The sequence below is a fragment of the Culex pipiens genome, chromosome 1 (assembly GCF_016801865.2).
Source record: "Culex pipiens pallens isolate TS chromosome 1, TS_CPP_V2, whole genome shotgun sequence".
In the NCBI taxonomy this organism is placed as follows: Eukaryota; Metazoa; Arthropoda; class Insecta; order Diptera; family Culicidae; genus Culex; species Culex pipiens.
In genome coordinates this window covers 8,285,611-8,305,494 of record NC_068937.1, presented here as the reverse complement: position 1 = coordinate 8,305,494, position 19,884 = coordinate 8,285,611, and the positions used below count along the sequence as shown (strand labels likewise).

Below are 19,884 nucleotides of genomic sequence, written 5' to 3'. Positions count from 1 at the left end.
CAATTTAGAATATCTTAACAGAAACTCTTTGATGTAATCATTAAACAAATCGTTGATTTCTGATTTTATATTCAATTTGAAACTCCAATATTTCCACAAATAACGTTTAATTTCGTCTTCTGTGAATGGTTCTAAGAAATAAGCACAAACTTCGAGGCTTTCCTCCAAATCTTTTTGATTTTTGCCAGTACGAGTAGTCACCCAAAGTTGGGTTGTAAAGTTATGCTTATAAGTTTGTAGCAACAGTAATACAATGTCAGCGTAATCAGGACTTATCTTATCAAACCCGTCGACCAGAAGATAAATTTTAAAATGCTCGCAATACCATCGGAACAATTTGGTTTCGAATGATTCATAGCTAGTGTTTTGCTCACATCGTGCAGCGTCAATCAAGAAGTTCATGGCCAAATTTTCATCAATTGCTGTATTTGCTTGCTTCCACTGATAAAACAGTTTTGAATGTTCACAAAGGTTTATTCTCACAATCCATGTAGCAGATTTTTTTTCCATTTGTTTGATTTCTTTTGCAATGCCAGGCAACAGTGTGGATTTTCCCATTCCCGCTTCTGCTGCAACAATTATAACCCTTTCATATTCTTTATGATTTTTTTTCAAGATGGGCGTTTTGTAACGTTTGTTACGCAAACATCTTTCGATATAGTAGTTTTCAATATCATCTTGATTGAATACAATATTTTTAGAAATGGAAAACTTCTCCTTATTAATGAGATGTTCCAATGTAACTGCGTCTATCAATTTTAGGGGAACATTCTCCATTAGCACTGATAATTGTATGGAATAGCCCTGAAATTCAACTTCGCTATCAAGAAGTTTGTCCTGACACTGAATTTCAAGGTCGAGTATGCTTGTTTCTTCTTTGATTGATCTCCAATTTCCAACACATTCTTGTTTAGTAATAAAAATTAGTTGCTTTACTTTTTTACTAAAATCTCCAATGCTATCAACATCTATGCTAGGTAAAAACAAAACAATCAAGTGTTGTGGTTTAAATTCAGAAATATATATATCTTGCATGTGAGATTTTTCTGTAACGACCAAAAAATCAAAAGAATAATATTCGAGATATTGCAAAAGATTCAAACAACAAAGTTGTGGCAAGCTACTGAAAATATTAATACAAAGTTCCTTTTTAAACTCTGCACCATAAAAAAGATTTACCCATTTTGGATTCATTTCAAATGCAGTTGAATTAATTTTAATTTCACTACTTAATATGTCCTTCTTGTTTTTCTCATGGATTTCCTTTAACTTTGTTTCAAACAGGACTTTTTTAAAGATATTGGAAGACTTACTCAAAAATGGAACTTTACCAGTTTGTTTCCACCAACTTTCAACAGCATTATGTAACATGTTATAAACTGTAGAATCTTTTTCATAATGTTGTGCCTTTATATCACGTCTTATAATTTCCTCCAGTTCGTCTTCAGTTGCCTGCTCTGAGTACATTCTCAATTTGCCAAAAAAATCTGTTACAAGTTTAACGTGCTCCCCATGGGATGGAATGAGAGGTTCTTGAAGTAAATTTGAAATATCTCGGCACATTTGTTTTACATTCTTGTTAGAAATGCTTTTGACTTGGGGATTACTGTACAGTTGTAGCAATCCTAACCAATTGAAACTGCCTGCATTGTCAGTGAACTTACTCAAAACATTCTCTTTTTGTAGCTTCTCTATTGATTCTTTTAAATTTTTGGAGTCGTACTTATGCAGCAATACAAGTTTAGCCAATATTGTTGAAATAACATTTCGGTGCCATTCTTTTGATTTTACAACAAAGGATTCTGTTATGTTGCCAGAACAATTAATTCTGAAGTTTTTTCCTACCTTATTTGCCTGAAATATCTTACAACCGCCCATGTATTCATAGGAGGCATCTTCAGGAAAAATAAACTTAGCCGGGGTGAATAGAATCAATTCCAGCTCAGTTGTTTCATATTCTCCATGAAATATTGCATGCTCATTAGTTGAAATAAACATGTAACGTATTTGCAGAAAGCTCTCTAGATATTTATTTAAATTAAAAGCTCCCCGAAGGTCATGTGAGTTGACGATGCCTTCAAACTTAACCGTTGACGATTTTGGTTTGTGTCTGGTTTGAAGACAATAAACTTGCGATTTACCTCCAGCGTCGATGGTTCTCAGGACAATGTCGTCAAACATGCCGGCCTCGTCAAGGTTGTTTCCAAGATAAAAGTTCTTTATCTGATCAACATGAAGTAACCGGAACAGAACCATACTCAACAACTTGGTTTCATAATGTTGACCAAGGACAGGTGATGCTGGTCTTTTACAGAAAGTTTCAATAAATGATTTAGGTTCCAGGTATTTACGTTTCATGGCCTTTCTTGGTTCCTGTATTCCTGATCTCTCTCCTTCAAGGATTGATTTTCCACCCGAAAGTGATCCAAAAATCTCAAAACTTCCTTTGGTATCGACTTCTCGCCTCAACTCTGCCCCTGCTTCTTTCAAGGCTGTGATAATTTTAAATGCGTTATATTTAATGGCAAGGTCTAATGGTGTCCACCCTTCTACTTTTGTAGCTAATTCGATGTTTGCACCTTTTGCCAACAGGAACTCCACAATTTCAGTATGTCCGTATAAAATTGCAATATGCATCGCAGTATGGCCAACAAAATAAGTAACCGTATCAATGCCAGCACCCTTGCCTTCTAATAATGATACTATTTCAATCGAATTATTACGTGCTGCCCAGTATAGTGGCGAAAATCCCCAATAATCTGTTTTTATGTTGGGGTCCGCTCCATATGCTAACAAAAGTTCAACAACGGCTGTATGACCTTTCTTGGATGCCAAAAGCAAAGCCGTAGAACCGTTTTTAATTGTTTTCTTGTCAACATTCGCGTGGTTCTTTAACAATAGTTCCACCGTTTCTGTATGACCATTTTCGGAAGCTAAATGTAGAGCAGTTGCGTTATCAATATTGGCACAGTCAACATTAACTCCTTTGCTCAGCAATAATTCAACAATCTTAAAATAACCTGATTGGGCTGCCACGTGCAAAGGGGTGACTCCAGTACCTGTAGTACTGATATTTACATCAGCTTCGTAACGCAACAAAAGTTTAACAATATCTAAATGTCCCTTTTCAACTGCCATGTGCAATGCACTCTGTCCATTATCAAAAGTGATTGCGTTGATGTTAGCAGATTTGTCTAAAAGGAAGTGTATAATTTTGTAATGACAACAGTTCACTGCAAAGTGAAGTGCAGTCCAGCCTTTTAACCAATTAAAAGTAATGTTTGTTAGACCAGGTTCCAAATCAGTCACCAGACGGGTAATTAAGTTGTATCCGCACTCTGAAGCTTTAAGAAAAAGAATACTCCACTTTTCTCTATGTATAACGTTGGTATCTCGAAGCTTCAGATAGCATTCACTGTCCGCTGCTAATGATTGTTCTATGATTCCCAGAATAAACGAATAGGTAGGTTTTTTAAATTCTAGCCATGTCTTCTCTAAGAATACATTAAGAAGGTTTTTCATTAGCACACTAGCTTTCATGGCAATATTTGCGCAGTCGTCTATTCTACACCCTCGCAAATATTCTGCAATTCGGACTTTACCGCCTTTAATGACAACATTTATCAAAATATTATCAACAAATTTTTCAAATCCTTCGTCCTGCAAATAACAGTATTTTTCCCAAATATATTGCGCTGCGAAAAAATCAGCAAAACTTTGATTTACAAATATTGGCATCCCATCAACAACACGGGAAATAATTCCCACTTGTTCAAAATAACATTCGTCTTGCAAAAAATCCATGTCGGATTCCTTAAAAATTCCTTCAATTGATTTTCGATTGACAAGAGCATAGAATGCAGCTCTTTGATGTCTTTCCCAAAAGATTTTAAAATAATGTTCGATATGCTTTATAACCATTGGTCTACTCGGAACGATTTTGTTCTTTTCCTCCATTAATACTACTTCAAATTTATATCGAACAAAACTTTTATATAAATCATTTAAATTCAAGCATCGTGAATTTATGCAACTGTTATCTGACATGAAATATTCATCAAAACTTGGTTGGTATAAAAGAGCAATCATTTTTGTCTGCAATGGAATACCAACTAGGTCTGATTGACCGGTTTCAGCATATTGGCTTAAAACTGAAAACAATTGTTCAATATAATTGTCATATAATTGGTTATCATTAATATTATTGAAAGCTTTACCCCAAAACTTCCTTAAGAAACATTTTGAATCCTCTAAAGTAAATGGGTTCAAAGAATATGAATCAACTCGAAGACTTTTTTCCAGTACTTCTTGTGATTTTTCCTTACGAGTTGTTACCCAAAGTTTAGTAGTAAAATTATATTTGTAAATTATTAGCAACTGTAATACAATGTCAGTGTAATCAGGACTAACGTCATCAAATTCGTCAATTAAAAGGTAAATTTTTTGTTGCTCACAGTACCATCGGAATAATTTGGTTTCGAATGATTCAGAGCTAATGTTTTCTTCACGACATGCAGATTTAATCAAGAAGTTCATGGCCAAATCTACATCAATTGTTGTTTTTGCTTGCTTCCACTGATAAAACAGTTTCGAATATTCACAAAGGTTTATTCTCACAATCCATGTAGCAGGACTTTTCTTTTTGACAGCCATCGCAAGTCCTGACAACAATGTGGATTTTCCCATTCCCGGTTCGGCCGCCACTATGACCACCCAATCATCAATTTCTGTAATCGATTTGGAGACCTGAGTACTACTTATCAAAACTCTGTCAATGAAAAAATCGATAGAATTAAGAAAATTATTATGTGATATGATTATTTTATCACCACTAACGAGTTTTTCTAATGTAACTGCGTCTATGAGCTCCTTCGGTGCGTCATCCATTATCGTTTTTAGGGCTATTAAGGACCCTTGGAATAGTACAGTGGTTTCTAATAGCTCTAGCTGGCTTTGTGTTTCAATATCGAGCAAGTCGTTTTCTTCGTCTCTTAAAGATATCCAATCACCACCGCATTCGCCTTTAGTAATAAAAATCAATTTGTCAACCTTTTGGTAAATATTTTTGATATGTTCCCTTTCATTGTTAGGCAAATATGCAACAATTAAGCATTTTGGATTAGCTTTGCAAAAATCTTCGAGGATAGACATTATTTCTGTGGTATCTAATATTATGAATTTAAACTCGGTGTTACACCAGTTGAAATACAAATTTAGCTTAGCACAACAAACAAAAGGGGAGTTACTAACTATATTAAACCAAAATTTATTCTCTTTCTGCAAACGTTGATAACATTTTACCCACTTTGTGTTGATAACTTTTATTCTACGAAATTTGAGTATACTTCTTCCTACCCTAATTAAACTAGCTGAATTGATTTGTTCTATTTGTATATCGCTTTTTATCTGTTTGAAAATATTCAATGAGTCTGTTAGATATGACACTAGCCCAGTTTGTTTGTACCATCTTTCAACAGCATCATGCGACTTACTATACACTATATAATCATTTTCATAATGTTGTGCCTTTATATCACGTCTTATAATTTCCTCCAGTTCGTCTTCAGTTGCCTGCTCTGAGTACATTCTCAATTTGCCAAAAAAATCTTTTACAAGTTTAACGTGCTCCCCATGGGATGGAATGAGAGGTTCTTGAAGTAATTTAGAAATATCTCGGCACATTTGTTTTACATTCTTGTTAGAAATGCTCATGACTTGGGGATTACTGTACAGTTGTAGCAATCCTAACCAATTGAAACTGCCTGCATTGTCAGTGAACTTACTCAAAACATTCTCTTTTTGAAGCTTCTCTATTGATTCTTTTAAATTTTTTGAGTCGTACTCATGCAGCAATACAAGTTTAGCCAATATTGTTGAAATAACATTTCGGTGCCATTCTTTTGATTTTCCTACAAAGGATTCTGTTATGTTGCCAGAACAATTAATTCTGAAGTTTTTTCCTACCTTATTTGCCTGAAATATCTTACAACCGACCATGTATTCACAGGAGGCATCTTCAGGAAAAATAAACATAGCTGGGGTGAATAGAATCAATTCCAGCTCAGTTGTTTCATATTCTCCATGAAATATTGCATGCTCATTAGTTGAACTAAACATGTAACGTATTTGCAGAAAGCTCTCTAGATATTTATTTAAATTAAAAGCTCCCCGAAGGTCATGTGAGTTGACGATGCCTTCAAACTTAACCGTTGACGATTTTGGTTTGTGTCTGGTTTGAAGACAATAAACTTGCGATTTACCTCCAGCGTCGATGGTTCTCAGGACAATGTCGTCAAACATGCCGGCCTCGTCAAGGTTGTTTCCAAGATAAAAGTTCTTGATCTGATCATCATGAAGTAACCGGAACAGAACCATACTCAACAACTTGGTTTCATAGTACTGACCTACAGCTGTCGTTCCATGTCGTCTGTAAAAGGTTGTAGTGGAAAAATCCTGGTCGATGTCCATTTTTTCAGCAGTTTGCTTGGAATGGTTGAAAATTGCTCGAATGATTTCCCTTTTTTTGTTTTCCAGACGTGAGCACAAATCAACTGGATCCTGATTCCTATCATTTTTTGCAGTGGGGCTTGCTCCAGCAGCTAGCAACATTTCGACAATTTCTGGATTACCAGAAGTCACTGCGTCATGAAGTGGAGTGTTGTTGTTATTGTACAGGTTCACAAAATTGATGTCAGCGCCAGAATCGATTAGATCCTTAATTTTTGGTAAATCTTCTTGCCAAATGGCACTGATTAGTTGAAAGTTGCCAATAATTTGCATGGTCTCCATTTTGGTTGGTTGTAATAAGCTGCAACGTATTCAAATTTTCAATCATTGTCTATTTTCGTTAGTATGTTTTGCCCTGTACCTTTTAATTTATTTCCTTCTCTTATGAACTGCGCAAATCACTGACACTAACTTATAGCGTATATTCTGTCAAACAAGCGTTCGGCTATGCTGCTAGTGAATGACTAAGTTTCAATATGGTACATTCGAAAAAAAGATAAGGCAGCAACAGTTGTGTGCGTGCATGGGCAAAATTATACCGTTGTTTGGAGTGAGTTTAATAATTCTGTTCATAATTTTTCAAAGAATCGAATAAAATGCAAAAATGTATGTATTGTATAGATATAAAAAAACGTACAAAAAAAAGTTTGCCATTTTCATATATATGTAACTTTAAACTGGGTTATTATGAGCAACAATACGGTTCTGAACACAACTCACACTTATTTTTATTTTTCGAGTTTATTTATTAACAGGCAACCATATATTCTCCAAGAAGATAGAGCAAATTGACCAAACTTGCTCTAGTTTTCTGTGCTTCGAATACTATCTAATGTCGGTTGGCGTAGCGAACTCGAACTCTTTGCATGTATGCAGGAAAAAATCGTGAATATGTCGTTGGTTGGTTTAAATTTGAAGTTTTAGTATCCATGTTAGGGCTGGATTAAACGATGTCACAATCTATTTGATGTTGTTGGGACCTTCCTAAGAGTACAATTTGAACGACTTCAGTATGTCAACGCTGTCGTGCTAACTTGTCGCACGTCGCATTTTGACGTTCCGAGAAAACCGCGTTTAAATGTTTGGCCTTAAAGAAACAAAAACGAGAGCTGCGTAAACAATAACAAACACGTTTTTTTTTTGGTTGACTATTCTGTGCATTGTCCTTAAGTTTGGTTGAATTTGGTTGCTGGAGTCCCGAGTTATAATTACAAATGTTTACGGTAGTCGAGCTCGTACTTGTGTCAAACGCGTTCTAACCTGAAATCCCTTTAGTCAGTTGTTGCATTACATCAATTTTCATGCTGTGTCAAGATTGCTCGACAAGATTGAAACTTCTTTCATATGTAAAGTGACAGAAATGCTCGGAGTTTATTGAACATCTCAGGATTGAAATCGAATTTCGGTAAAGACCAAAAGGTAAGGCTTGTGAGCTACACAAAATAGCATTCTTAACTCAATTTGGCCCCAAAATGCACGTGCGACAAGTTAGCACGACAGCGACGATGTAGTGTTCTTTAGTGCGCAATCATATATATATATTTCACTCATACTGTTACGGTGCTGAACGGCATGAGTTTCTACTACCAAGTGTGATGACTTCATTTCCAAAAATAAACTCATAGCTGCCAACAGTATAAATCGATATCAGTTCAGCGTGGAACGTGAATTTTGGTAGCTGTGTTTTTATTAACCTTAAACGAATCTATCGATTCTTCGTTCAAAAAGGGAAAGCATAAGCTGATTTATTCAATTGCAGCTGGAAACACTCGTTTTGTAAAGGTACCGTGCTGTTTTATAAGTTTTTCATTTCATAATTTCATTAATTAAAAAAATCTTTTTTATCTGCACCATACAATCACACTGATTTACATTTTTAATACCCTGTGAGAATAGTAGAGCCGAGGTGGGTCTTGTCACCAAGACGATCGTTCCTACATTTTTCACGTATTAGAGTGGCTCAACGTGGTCACCCAAGTAGCAATTCAAATGCTGTATATTCTTATATGGTTTTAAAACAGTTTTATTGAATGCAATAATGTTTTATACAAACATTTATCAAAACCAACAGGTTTTCATCTAGCATAACCTTCAACATATTTTCAAGGTTTCTTGAAGACTTGATTAGGAATTCTACTTAGAAGTTTTAATTCAGTTTTTTAGTTACATTTCGAGATTTCCTGAAGAATACATGGTGATGCTTGAATATCTTGACGAAATCTGCAATAAACCTTTTTCGTCTTCATAAGGAATTTGGCCATCCTTGATGGATTTGAACTGTCACTTCAACTTATTCAGTTGTAGATCGAGAAACACAGTGCAACGAGACGAATTGTTTTGAGCCAGCTTTTAAGTGCAGTTACAAGTGTTCTCTTAATGAAAAGTTTACAAAAGTGTGCTGAGAATAATAAAAAGAACAAATTGGTGGTTTTGGTTGTGTTTTTTTTGCGAAAAGATTACCGATTTATTTCCAGAATTTATTACTGGGAACAATTAGTTTATTTCAGAAATGGCGCCTGTGCAGAAATTAATAGTAATACTAATTTTAATTGGCAACGATACCTTGTTAGTTAGATAATTGTTTTTTTTCGCAATTTATAATATCGTAACATGGCGTTACACACATTTTGTTTGTGGAGTGTTTCTTGCAGACTTTTTAATGAAAGCCTTTAAGGCTTGATCAGTACAGTTTATAGTGCTAATGGTTTTCAAAAAGAAATTGATAATACTTTGTATTCTGCAAGTTTTCTTTTACAAAACCATCCGGATTTTGTAACGTGTATTGCTACGCGCTGTCATTAGCAATTTGCTGGTGCTGTTTGAGCGAGTTAAGCTGAGTTTTTTTTTAATTTCACTTACGATTTTTGTTTTGCAGATAATTTAAAACGTCTAAAATGTAAAATTATTCGTGCAGTGTATGTTGTACAGTTGGGGTCAAAGGTATGATCAACTACAAGATGGAAAGGTGAAAATATGCATTTCTTCAGGACAGTGCAGCGCTTATCAACCTGTGATGGTAATAGTGTTTACAATGAATTGAGTATAAAGTGGCTTGGTTGGTGTATATTATGTAATAAAATTACCATTACAAGTTCTTTGTTCGTTGTAATTTACAACGAACAAACGCTGTTGTTTTTTATTGAATTGTGGTGAAATTTTGGCGATTTCTCTAGTCGGATCTTCTTGCATCAAAAAGCTACATTATCCTGACTGAAACCGTAATAAATCTCTCTTAAAACAAGTTATTCCTAGTCAGTTTTGAGCAAGACCATTTAAAGAAGAAATGAGTTTAAAACAGTCTCAAGCAAGAATAATTACATTTAATAAATTTCGCCATATTGCCTAGAGAGAAATGTTACTGAAAAGCGTAGCCATGTTGAATTCTTGAGCAATGACCGTGCTCAAATTATTTTTGTAGGTAAAATTACAAACTTTTTCTAATAATTTGAGAAGGCGCGTACCATTTTTTCGACCTATCTCAAAAAAATGTTCGATGGTTTTTTTTGGCATTACCGTTACAGTGCATTACATGAGAGATTTAATCACTGATATTTATGGCTTTAATATTATTGACTTGTGAATTGTTGTCGACCAAAAGTATTTTCTGATTCCATCTAGAAGAAGAATCATTGCCTTCAATAAAACAATTATGCATGCTATTCAGTCTGCGATACAGGCTTTAGGTTTCCTTGCAGAGTAAATGAAAATGCAATTTGTTCTGTTATAAGAATTTAAGAATTCTTTCAGGTTACAACAAAACTTATTTCGAAGCTAGACAGCATTATTCGTATCTTGTAGAGCTCTTTAAAGCATCAATAAAGCATACAATAAAATTATTCTGTCTTATGAAACTCTTCAATTTTGCTCTGGCTAACCTCCTAAAATAGTCCATTTTGGCTTTATTGCTTATTTAACTCGTATTTAACTCAGCATGTGGGACTAAAAAGCATCTCTCATACATTTTCGGAAGTATTCTGTACAACCTCTTCAAAACTACAACCAAACTAAAATTGTTACTTGGGGCAATTATCAAGAACAAGTTTTTTTCGATTGCATTTAGGGCCCAAAACAACTCCCCAAAATTCTGGAGCTATTGGTTTGGTCCACACTTTGCACATTGTGTTTAATTTTTTTTTAATGAGGAAAGGCTATAAATTCACTCGAAAAATGAACTTCTTAATTCGACCTCGTAGACCCTCCTTCACGAATACATATCGACTCATAATCAAATTCTGAACAAATGTCTGTGCGTGTGTATTTTTGTAAGTCCGTGCACCGAAAAATATGCACACGATTTTTTTTTGGGTCTCATTCGATCCGTCTTAGGGTCCCACAAGAACCGCGTCGTTGTCGGCGGTTACCAGCGATACCAAGTACACGCACTCGCTCACCTCCTCCAACTCATCACCATCCACAGTTAGAGGGATGAGACTTGGGGGGCCGACGTCCTTCGAGCCCCTTCCTCTTATGTACTTCGTCTTCGTCGTATTCATGCCAAACCCTACACGCCTTGCTTGTACCTTCAGTCGGGTGTAGGTATCTTTCACCGTCTCCAGGTTTCTTGCCACAATGTCGATGTCATCGGCAAAAGCAAGCAGCTGGTAGGACTTGTTCATAATTGTGCCACTCGTTTCGATGCCCGAATAATGCCCTCAAGAACGATGTTGAACAGCTCACAGGATATGCCATCACCTTGCCGCAGCCCTCGGCGTGATCCAAAGGGTTCCGCTAATTCCCCCGAAACACGCACGTGACACAACACATCATCCAAGGTAGCCTTGATCAGCCGAGTCAGTTTATTAGGGAACCCGTTCTCGTGCATAATCTGCCATAGCTGCTCGCGGTCGACTATATCATAGGCCGCCTTGAAGTCGATAAAGGTGTGATATGTGGGCACGTTGTATTCACGACATTTCTCGAGGATTTGTCGGAGACAAAATATTTGGTCCGTGGTAGCGAGCGCTCCAGTGAAGCCCGCTTGGTAGACCCCCACGAACCTTCTTGCATGGGGTGACAGCTGGAAATCACACAGTGAACGACAATTTTAACCAGGTCATCCTGGTGTCGAAGGTCTTATAAACGTCGAACTAATTTACTTAGCTTCAACGTACTTTATCTTCAGTTCCCCAAGGGCCATGAATTGTCGTTCCTTATTCTGGCAAGTACGGAAACGGGAGTAGGTCCGCTTGCGGAAGCAGTAACGCTGGAGAATTGAGTCAGAATGGACCCTTTGCCGTTTTGTGCGGTGGATGAAACCATCACCAATCGATTCCCCGTTTTTTTTTACATAAGAGACACTAGTTTTCATACCAGGGAACCAGCCGCGTTCAATTAAGTCCGATATTGGGTACCATTTCGCCCACTGTGCGTCGGCTCCTGTAACGTTAAGTCTAGCTCTTATTTGAGATTTGGGCTCAGTACGCCCACCGGAACAAGCCTCTGTATGCTCACCAAACAATATTTGTTTTGTTAAATCCTAGTGTACGACTTTTTTTTGGTTTAAGACTGTTGTTAACGTGATTTGGAATACATAACATCATAAGGGTGAAATCCTGTGTTTATTGTTCTCGAGTTAGTTTTAATCAAGCATAAATAACTATTGTTTATCTAATTTTTTGTAAAATTTTAGGTTACTCCCCTTAATAAGTCATGAGTAAAATGGAACACAAACCAGTGGAGCCAAATTTAAAAAGAGTATGTACCCCTAGGAATAAAAGAATCAATGTTTTTTTCAAATAAAGAATACTGTTTTTTTTTAACCAGAGAAAAAGCGAATCCAAAGAAAGCAACGGTGAAAGCTCCAAACGATTGATTCTTACTAACAATGTAAGTACCAGTAGAAAAAATGAAAAAAAAAGATGTTTATCGATTTTTTTCCAATCAGAAACCTATTGAACCTTATATAAACAATGAAACATGTTACAAAAAACGAGGTGGAGTAACTAATGATGGATTCGATTATGAGACAAAGTTGTTGGCTATGGTTTTACTGCGGATGCTTCATGCTGACAATATTGAATCCTTCTATATGGCAAGTAACCTCGATGGTGTGGGCAACTTCGATGATATCGTACTGAGGATCAAAGAAAAAGGAAAGGAAAACATTCGGGTGCAATTCCTTCAGGCTAAACATAAAAAACGAAATACATCTCTCAAAATGATCGTTTGTGATGATTCGACTGAATCTAAAGAACCTTTTTCAAAGGATCGCAAAAAAAATAAAAATAAAAAAATGTCAGACGATCCAAAGATTTTGTTACTTTCGTCATACTTTGTAAGTTTCATACTAATACGAGAAAAGTTTGATGCAAATAAGGAAGATATAATATTTCGAGCAGAACACGAAAAAATAGAGGTGGAGCTGATATTTTTCACACCAGCAGAGATAGAATATCCAAATGGATTGAAGGGCTTTCAAGTAAATATGGATGACAAATTAAAAACCTCGAAAGGAAAGTCATCGGCGATACAATTTTCAAGTGTTGCAGGCCAGAAAACTTGTTTTTCTTCATTAAAAGAATTCTCGAAAAAGTGGCACAATGACAACAACAAAACACAACTTTCTGACGCTCAACACAACAAACTAATCGAAGATTTTTTTAAAAATTTAACAATTTATTCAGGACAGGCTTTAGCAACAGAAATGGATTCCATTATTATAGATAAAATACAAAGTTTGAGCAATAAAAATTATACAGCTGATTCAAAGAAAAATGGCCAACTCACCGGGGAAGACAATGATGCTTTACTGCCCCAGGATATGACCACGTTATTTCCACTCGACAATACCAACATTTACACAAAATTCCTAGGAGCTTTACAAAAATGGTGGAGACAGGAGTGTGCAGTAGAATACCAAACTGAAAAAAGCAAGTTTTTCGTTGATGCTGTTAATAGAGAAAACTTAACATTAATTAATTCGATTAATTTAAATAAAATAGGCAGACAATTTGTTCAATTCAAACAAAACATTATTCAAAATCTAATACGCTTATCAAAATGGCAAACAATTATCGAGCAAATCAAAAAAGAGGAAGCATTCTTTGTAAATATTTTCAGTGAAACACCTTTACTTAGCTGTGTGAAAGTTTATCAGATTTGTCAAGAAATTCCTAGGGAGTGTTTGTTTTTGACAGGAACTAATTCTGAAATAAACAGCATTAAGGAAAACATTTCAAATGCTGAATGTTTGATCATTTTTTATCTTCCACAACCAACTAAAAAAATAATTGAAAGTATCAGGAAGACGGCAAAAAAAATTATTTTTGTTACAAAGTCAGAATATATACACGAAACCAATTCAATAGAAGATAAAACGGAAAGTGTTTTAGATTTAGAGGAAAAAGGGCTTAAAGATTTTTTTAAAAAGCATGTTAATTTTCAAGGAACTTTGACAACATTAGAAAAACTAATGGATTTTACCTCTATGCCTAAGCCATCTTTAGATACACTTACTTTGGAAAAACTTATAAGTGTGAAAAGTTTTGACATATCAGATAATATTTTTTCAACGATTCAATCAGATTCTTGTAATTACATCGATAGGGTTCTCTTTAACCGAGAGCTGCAAGTTGATAAAAACATTAGTGAAATTGATAATAAAACAGTGATTGTTGTCGCAGATCCCGGTATGGGGAAATCAACTTTGTTAACACAGTTTGCCTTAGCTATGAAACAAATGTACCCTTTGAAATGGATAGTACGAATAAACTTGCTGGACCATTCCAGTCAATTTTACTCCTGGAAAAACACAGAAAAAAAATTGGATAAAAATGATGCTTTTGATTTTTTGACAAAGGTGAGCTGCAACGTAACCAGTCAAATAAATATCTTAGAAAAAAAATTGTTCCGCTATTATTGCGAAGGAAACAAAATAATACTGCTAGTCGACGGTTTCGATGAAGTTAAACCTGATTATTCCGATATTGCGGTACAATTGCTGGAAATTTTCTCTGAAAATTTTACTGATAAACTGTGGTTAACAACTCGTATGAATGTACCGACAAATATTGTTAGTAAATTAGACGCACTAATTTACTATTTGAATCCTTTTTCAGAGGCTCAAACACAACAATTCTTGTGGAATGTTTGGAGAAAAGAACTTAATCTCAAACCAGAGCAAAAAACTTTTTTTTACAAATATTTTAAGCAACTTCTGTTGCATTTGCCTAAACTTGAATGTAATACTCAAGCAATCGTATCTGATTTTTCTACAACATTGATTAGTGTTCCACTGCATGCACAAATGATAGCAATGATCTGCCAAGACCATTTCAAAGAGTATTGTGAAAAACCTAACAATAAACTGCAATTTCAAAAAATTGATCTAGTTACCATGTTTGATAAGTTTATTAATTTGAAGTTCAATGTTATTTTGATGGAAGAAAAGCATAGAGTTGATATCACGATGCCAATCATTAATAAACAAGTTAAAAAAGAATATGAGCAGTGCTTAAAAAACCATAAAATCGCTGCAGCCTCTTCTTTATTCAACAATAATGACAGCAATTTGTTTAGTAAGGAAGATAAAACTGGTGTCGACCAGCTTCTAAATGATGTAAAAAATTGTGTTGAAAAAACAGGAATCATTTCACGAGGAGACAAAGAAGAATTTACATTCGTCCATCGTAGTTACGCAGAATATTTTGCCGCTATGTTTATTTGGGAGGAATTTTGTGCATCAGACATTGAAAAATTTGAGAAATTTACAAATAAATTTTTGGATCGTCTTATCAAAGACGATCATGTTCAATTAACTAATTTTTTGCTGGGAATGGCACAGAATATTAAAGATGACTGCAAGGAAATTGTCTTTAAAGCAACTAGCTTGTTAGATACACTCCTGAGCTGGCTGGATAGCAGTGGAAAGAAAGAAAATAAAGTCATTTCTTTGTTATTGGGTGTTGTTGAATTATCTATTAATTCAAACGAAGATTGCGAAAATGTGGTGAAGGGAATAAAACGGGATTCCTTGAAAACGTTGTTTTTTAGAGCATCGGAAAATGGGTATACTGAACTTAATGCTGTTTCATTGAAAGAAATGCCTGATTTAATAAATGACACCACGCAAGAAGGCTGGTCAGCGCTACACTTTGCAGCTGTTGCCGGTCAAGGAGAAATAGTAACTGATTTGATAGAACGAGAACATAAAATTAACGAAATCACTTTTGATAATGGACAGAGTGCATTGCACATGGCAGTTGAAAAGGGACATTTAGATATTGTTGAAATTTTGTTGCGTAACAAAGCTGATGTAAATATCAGTACTACAGGTACTGGAGTCACTGCTCTACATTTAGCTTCCGAAAATGGTCATACAGAAACGGTGGAACTATTGTTAAAGAACCACGCGAATGTTGACAAGAAAACAATTAAAAACGGTTCTACGGCTTTGCTTTTGGCATCCAAGAAAGGTCATACAGCCGTTGTTGAACTTTTGTTAGCATATGGAGCGGACCCCAACATAAAAACAGATTATTGGGGATTTTCGCCACTATACTGGGCAGCACGTAATAATTCGATTGAAATAGTATCATTATTAGAAGGCAAGGGTGCTGGCATTGATACGGTTACTTATTTTGTTGGCCATACTGCGATGCATATTGCAATTTTATACGGACATACTGAAATTGTGGAGTTCCTGTTGGCAAAAGGTGCAAACAACGAATGTTAGTATTTTACCACAGGAGCTCGGCGTATAGAATGATACCATTATCATTTGAATTATGAGACAATACAAAATTGACTGCATACTGCATGTGTTCACGATGGATATTATGTTTGATTTGGTGTGTTTTTTCAGCCTATGGGGACAAATTATTTTTTTTTGGGGGTTTTTATGGGGATTGTGGATATGGTGTTTTATTTTAAATAATTAAAGTTATGGGAGGTTTGGGGGTTGTTGGGAGGTCGCTGTGGTGGGCGGTGGGGGGTTGGTGGGGGGTGGGTGGAGGTGTGAGTGTATGGGGAGTTAGGTTATGAAAATCATTATTTGCGACGAGTTACGTAGGGGGGGGTCTGGATTGTTGGTGGTTTTGTGATTGATCTGGGGTGAAGATATTTGGGGAGCGGCGTGGCGGGTAAGGTTGAGGGGGTTTTGGGGTTGGTGTTAGGAACATATGCTTAGGTGTGTTTGTTGTGTTATATCGTGTATTTGAGTTGGTGTTGGGGAGTGAGGGTTGCTGGTTATGGGGTTTTGGATGGGGGTGGTTTTTAATGGACTATTTGTATCTCATGGGGTTGTTGGTATGTGGTGTTTTGGGGGAAATATGTGAGGAGCCTGTCGCAGCAAAAATTGGGGTATATTATCGATCGTCAGAGTATATTTCAGAGATTTTTTATAACTTGTTATGAATAAATAATTTTAATTTAACTTGAAATCATTATTATCTTCAAAATTCTTCGAAATCCTCTTTTTTTAATATTTCTATCATCAAAACTTGTGGATGCTCAATAAGCATCGCTCATACTGACAGAAATACTGACGCTATCAAACCGTTTAAGCACAGAGTAAGAGAAGACAAGTTTTATTTATTGTTCAGTGTATGCAACATTGTTATGAAATATTATGTTTAAAAGGTGGCGGGACACTTGTGAGCTACTTGTGGATAACACACTTCGTGTTTCCATAGTATTATGTATAATACCGATTCTCAGTGTTTGTTATCTGAACTTCCAAGGTGGTATGTAAAATTAGAAGCCCGATTTAATGGCGTGCTCAGAATACCGAAAAAACGTATTTTTCCTCGAAATAAACACTTTAAAAAGTTTTAAAAACTCTCCCATTTTCCGGTACTCGACTGTAAAAATTTTTGGAACATGTCATTTTAAGGGAAATTTAATGTACTTAACGAATCTACATTGACCCAGAAGGGTCATTTTTTCATTTAGAACAAAATTGTTCTACAATGTTCTACAAAGTTGTAGATTAATCAATTACAAAAATTTTGATATAAGAACATAAGGGGTTTGCTTATAAACATCTCGAGTTATCGCGATTTTACGAAAAAAAGTTTTGCCCCTCCGTCACGAGATATCATAAAATGGACCTCGGATCAGGGACAAAAGTTACCCCTTAGGCAAAGTTTCACGCAAATTGAAGAGGGTTCGGGGCAACTGCTGTGTGAGTTGGCGGAGAATTACCCATTGATAGAAACTCTGTTTCAACTGATGATAAACTGAAGGCTCCGTGGCTTAATGGTTACGGCTTCTGCCTCAAAAGCAGAAGGTTCAGGGATCAACTCCCGGTCGGTACCTTTGAAATTTGGAATCAGGAATTGGAACTTTGAATATGAACAAAAAAAAAACGAAACTGAATCAGGTGGGATTCGAACTCACACCTTTGGATTGATGGTCTGGGACTCTAACCAGTCGGCCATCTGAAGGTTATGAATCATGTTGTTATTCTTCTCATATTAAATACGCTCTGATCCCTGATTTGCCTGAAGGGATTGGGAGTCTTAAGATAGATCAAGGATCCGTCTGGTGCTTGCTTCTATAGGGGGATGGCGTCGCTATTTTTAGACCACATTTTCCACTTTTGCTCATCGAAACCGACTACTTTATCGACTTCATTTTGCTGGGCGAGATAGGACGCCGTCTATTTTTAGACGATGACTCAGCACTTTTACACTCTTGCGCTTAAAAAAACCAGGTGGCAGCACGATGTAACGCCACGTCCCTATGTTAAGGCGGGGCCGGACAATGCCCAACGACCTCGGAATTGGGCCGCTAGGATCTCTGCCATTCTGAAATGGGTCGTTGGAAGCAGCGCGAGGGCTATCACCACCTAATACCCGGGACTGAGATAAGTTGTATCAGCATTCGGCATATACAAAGTCTGATACAAATTATACTTTCCCATAATTTCGCTACCGGTTAGCGGGTATTGGATTGGACCACACACACACACACACACACACACACACACCTTATTTAATTCAATTCACGTTAGGCGTAAATGTTCATGCAAACAACAGTTTTTCCAGTTTGATTTTTCTAAACAAATGCTCTTCTACACGTTATCAAAAATTGAAAAAACGAACCATTTGCTCCTTAAACTGAACAAATTGATTGAAACTTGAGTTATTTTTTTCTGCCATTTTTAATTTGCGTGATGGGACAACGAAAGGAACAAATTTAAGAAAAAAAAAACTGCTATCCCATTGAATGGCTTTCAGGTGCAAATATTAAATCACAATTGAAAACAAATCGTTCATTTGAAAACGTTACTTAAAACCACCTCAGTGGTTGATACCTTCCTCCTAAAACCAATTGAAAACGCTTTCTGCATGTATTCAAATGCGCCTGAATACAGGCAAACAAAATGCAATAAAAGCGTTACTTACGTTTCTGGCATAAAAAGCCATAACATGAAGAAAGCTTGGGCTAACGAGGCCAATTCCATAAAGCTTAGTGCTGCCTCAGCCGGATCTTTTGCAATGTTCACCCTTTTTTGTATCTGTCAAAATTATGTTTTAGCACAATGGCTCAAAACTTTTGATAGCGTTGTCAGATTTCAATCTTTTTTTCATCCAAATTTGTGAGATCAAATTTGTGTATAAAAATACTTAAATGAGCATAACTTTTGATAGGTTTGTCAGATCTTCAACATCTTGGACGCGTTGGAAAGGTCTTTCAAATTACAAAAACCACCCTGTTTACAATCTTCCGGACCTTAGTCAAAATCGTTTTTTAAGCATAACTTTTGAAGTACTTAACTAAACATCACCATTTATAGATAGTGACTTAGGAGACCCCCAAGAATGAGGTAAAAACGGGCAAAATCGGTTCAGCCAGTCCCGAGATAATCGAGATGCAATTGTTTTGATCAACATCCAACCACCCACACAGACATTTGCTCAGAATTTGATTCTGAGTCGATATGTATACGTGAAGGTGGGTTTACGAGGTCAAATAACGAAGTTCATTTTTCGAGTTCTTTTCCTCATTGAGGTGAGGAATGCAAAAAAGGAATCATGGCTTTTTGGATATATTTAGTAATTATTTGTAAATAAACTGAACCAAACTGAAGAAATAAAAACAAAAAACAATGCATTAAGAGAAACAAAAAATCATCAATGTAGTTTTCGAGTAAAGGTTTTTTTTCCGAGTACCACAGGTGGTGAACTGGAGGCAGTGCGTGGCCGAATGGTTACGCTGTTCGCTTTGTAAGCGGATGATTCTGGGTTCGATTCCCATCTGCTCCAACCTGCCATCGGATGAGGAAGTAAAATGTCGGTCCCGGCCTTGGTTGTTGTTAGGCCGTTAAGTCATTCCAGGTGTAGGAGTCGTCTCCATGCCATAAGTACAAACAACACACCAAACCAAGCCTACTCCGGTGGAATCGCTGGCGGCGGTTGGACTCGCAATCCAAAG

At 36.1% G+C, this 19,884-nt stretch overlaps 2 protein-coding genes across 3 annotated transcripts; one reads left to right on the top strand and one right to left on the bottom strand.

Moving 5' to 3' along the window:
- Positions 1-5,685: 5,685 nt before the first annotated feature.
- On the bottom strand, positions 5,686-10,399 carry LOC120428443 (uncharacterized). The gene is made up of 3 exons (XM_052706852.1): positions 10,383-10,399; positions 5,965-6,808; positions 5,686-5,909 (listed from the first exon to the last, which is right to left on the bottom strand). The coding sequence occupies exons 1-3, from the start codon at positions 10,397-10,399 to the stop codon at positions 5,823-5,825; spliced, it is 948 nt and encodes a 315-aa protein (XP_052562812.1). The 3' UTR covers positions 5,686-5,822.
- LOC120428437 (uncharacterized) lies at positions 7,908-16,259 on the top strand. 2 transcript variants are annotated; one of them, XM_039593449.2, is made up of 4 exons: positions 7,908-7,926; positions 12,137-12,201; positions 12,271-12,333; positions 12,392-16,259. In XM_039593449.2, the coding sequence occupies exons 2-4, from the start codon at positions 12,157-12,159 to the stop codon at positions 16,178-16,180; spliced, it is 3,897 nt and encodes a 1,298-aa protein (XP_039449383.1). In that variant the 5' UTR covers positions 7,908-7,926; positions 12,137-12,156; the 3' UTR covers positions 16,181-16,259. The 2 variants fall into 2 exon arrangements, with proteins under 2 accessions (XP_039449383.1, XP_039449382.1); XM_039593448.2 differs by lacking the exon at positions 7,908-7,926 and adding an exon at positions 8,115-8,289.
- Positions 16,260-19,884: the final 3,625 nt, after the last annotated feature.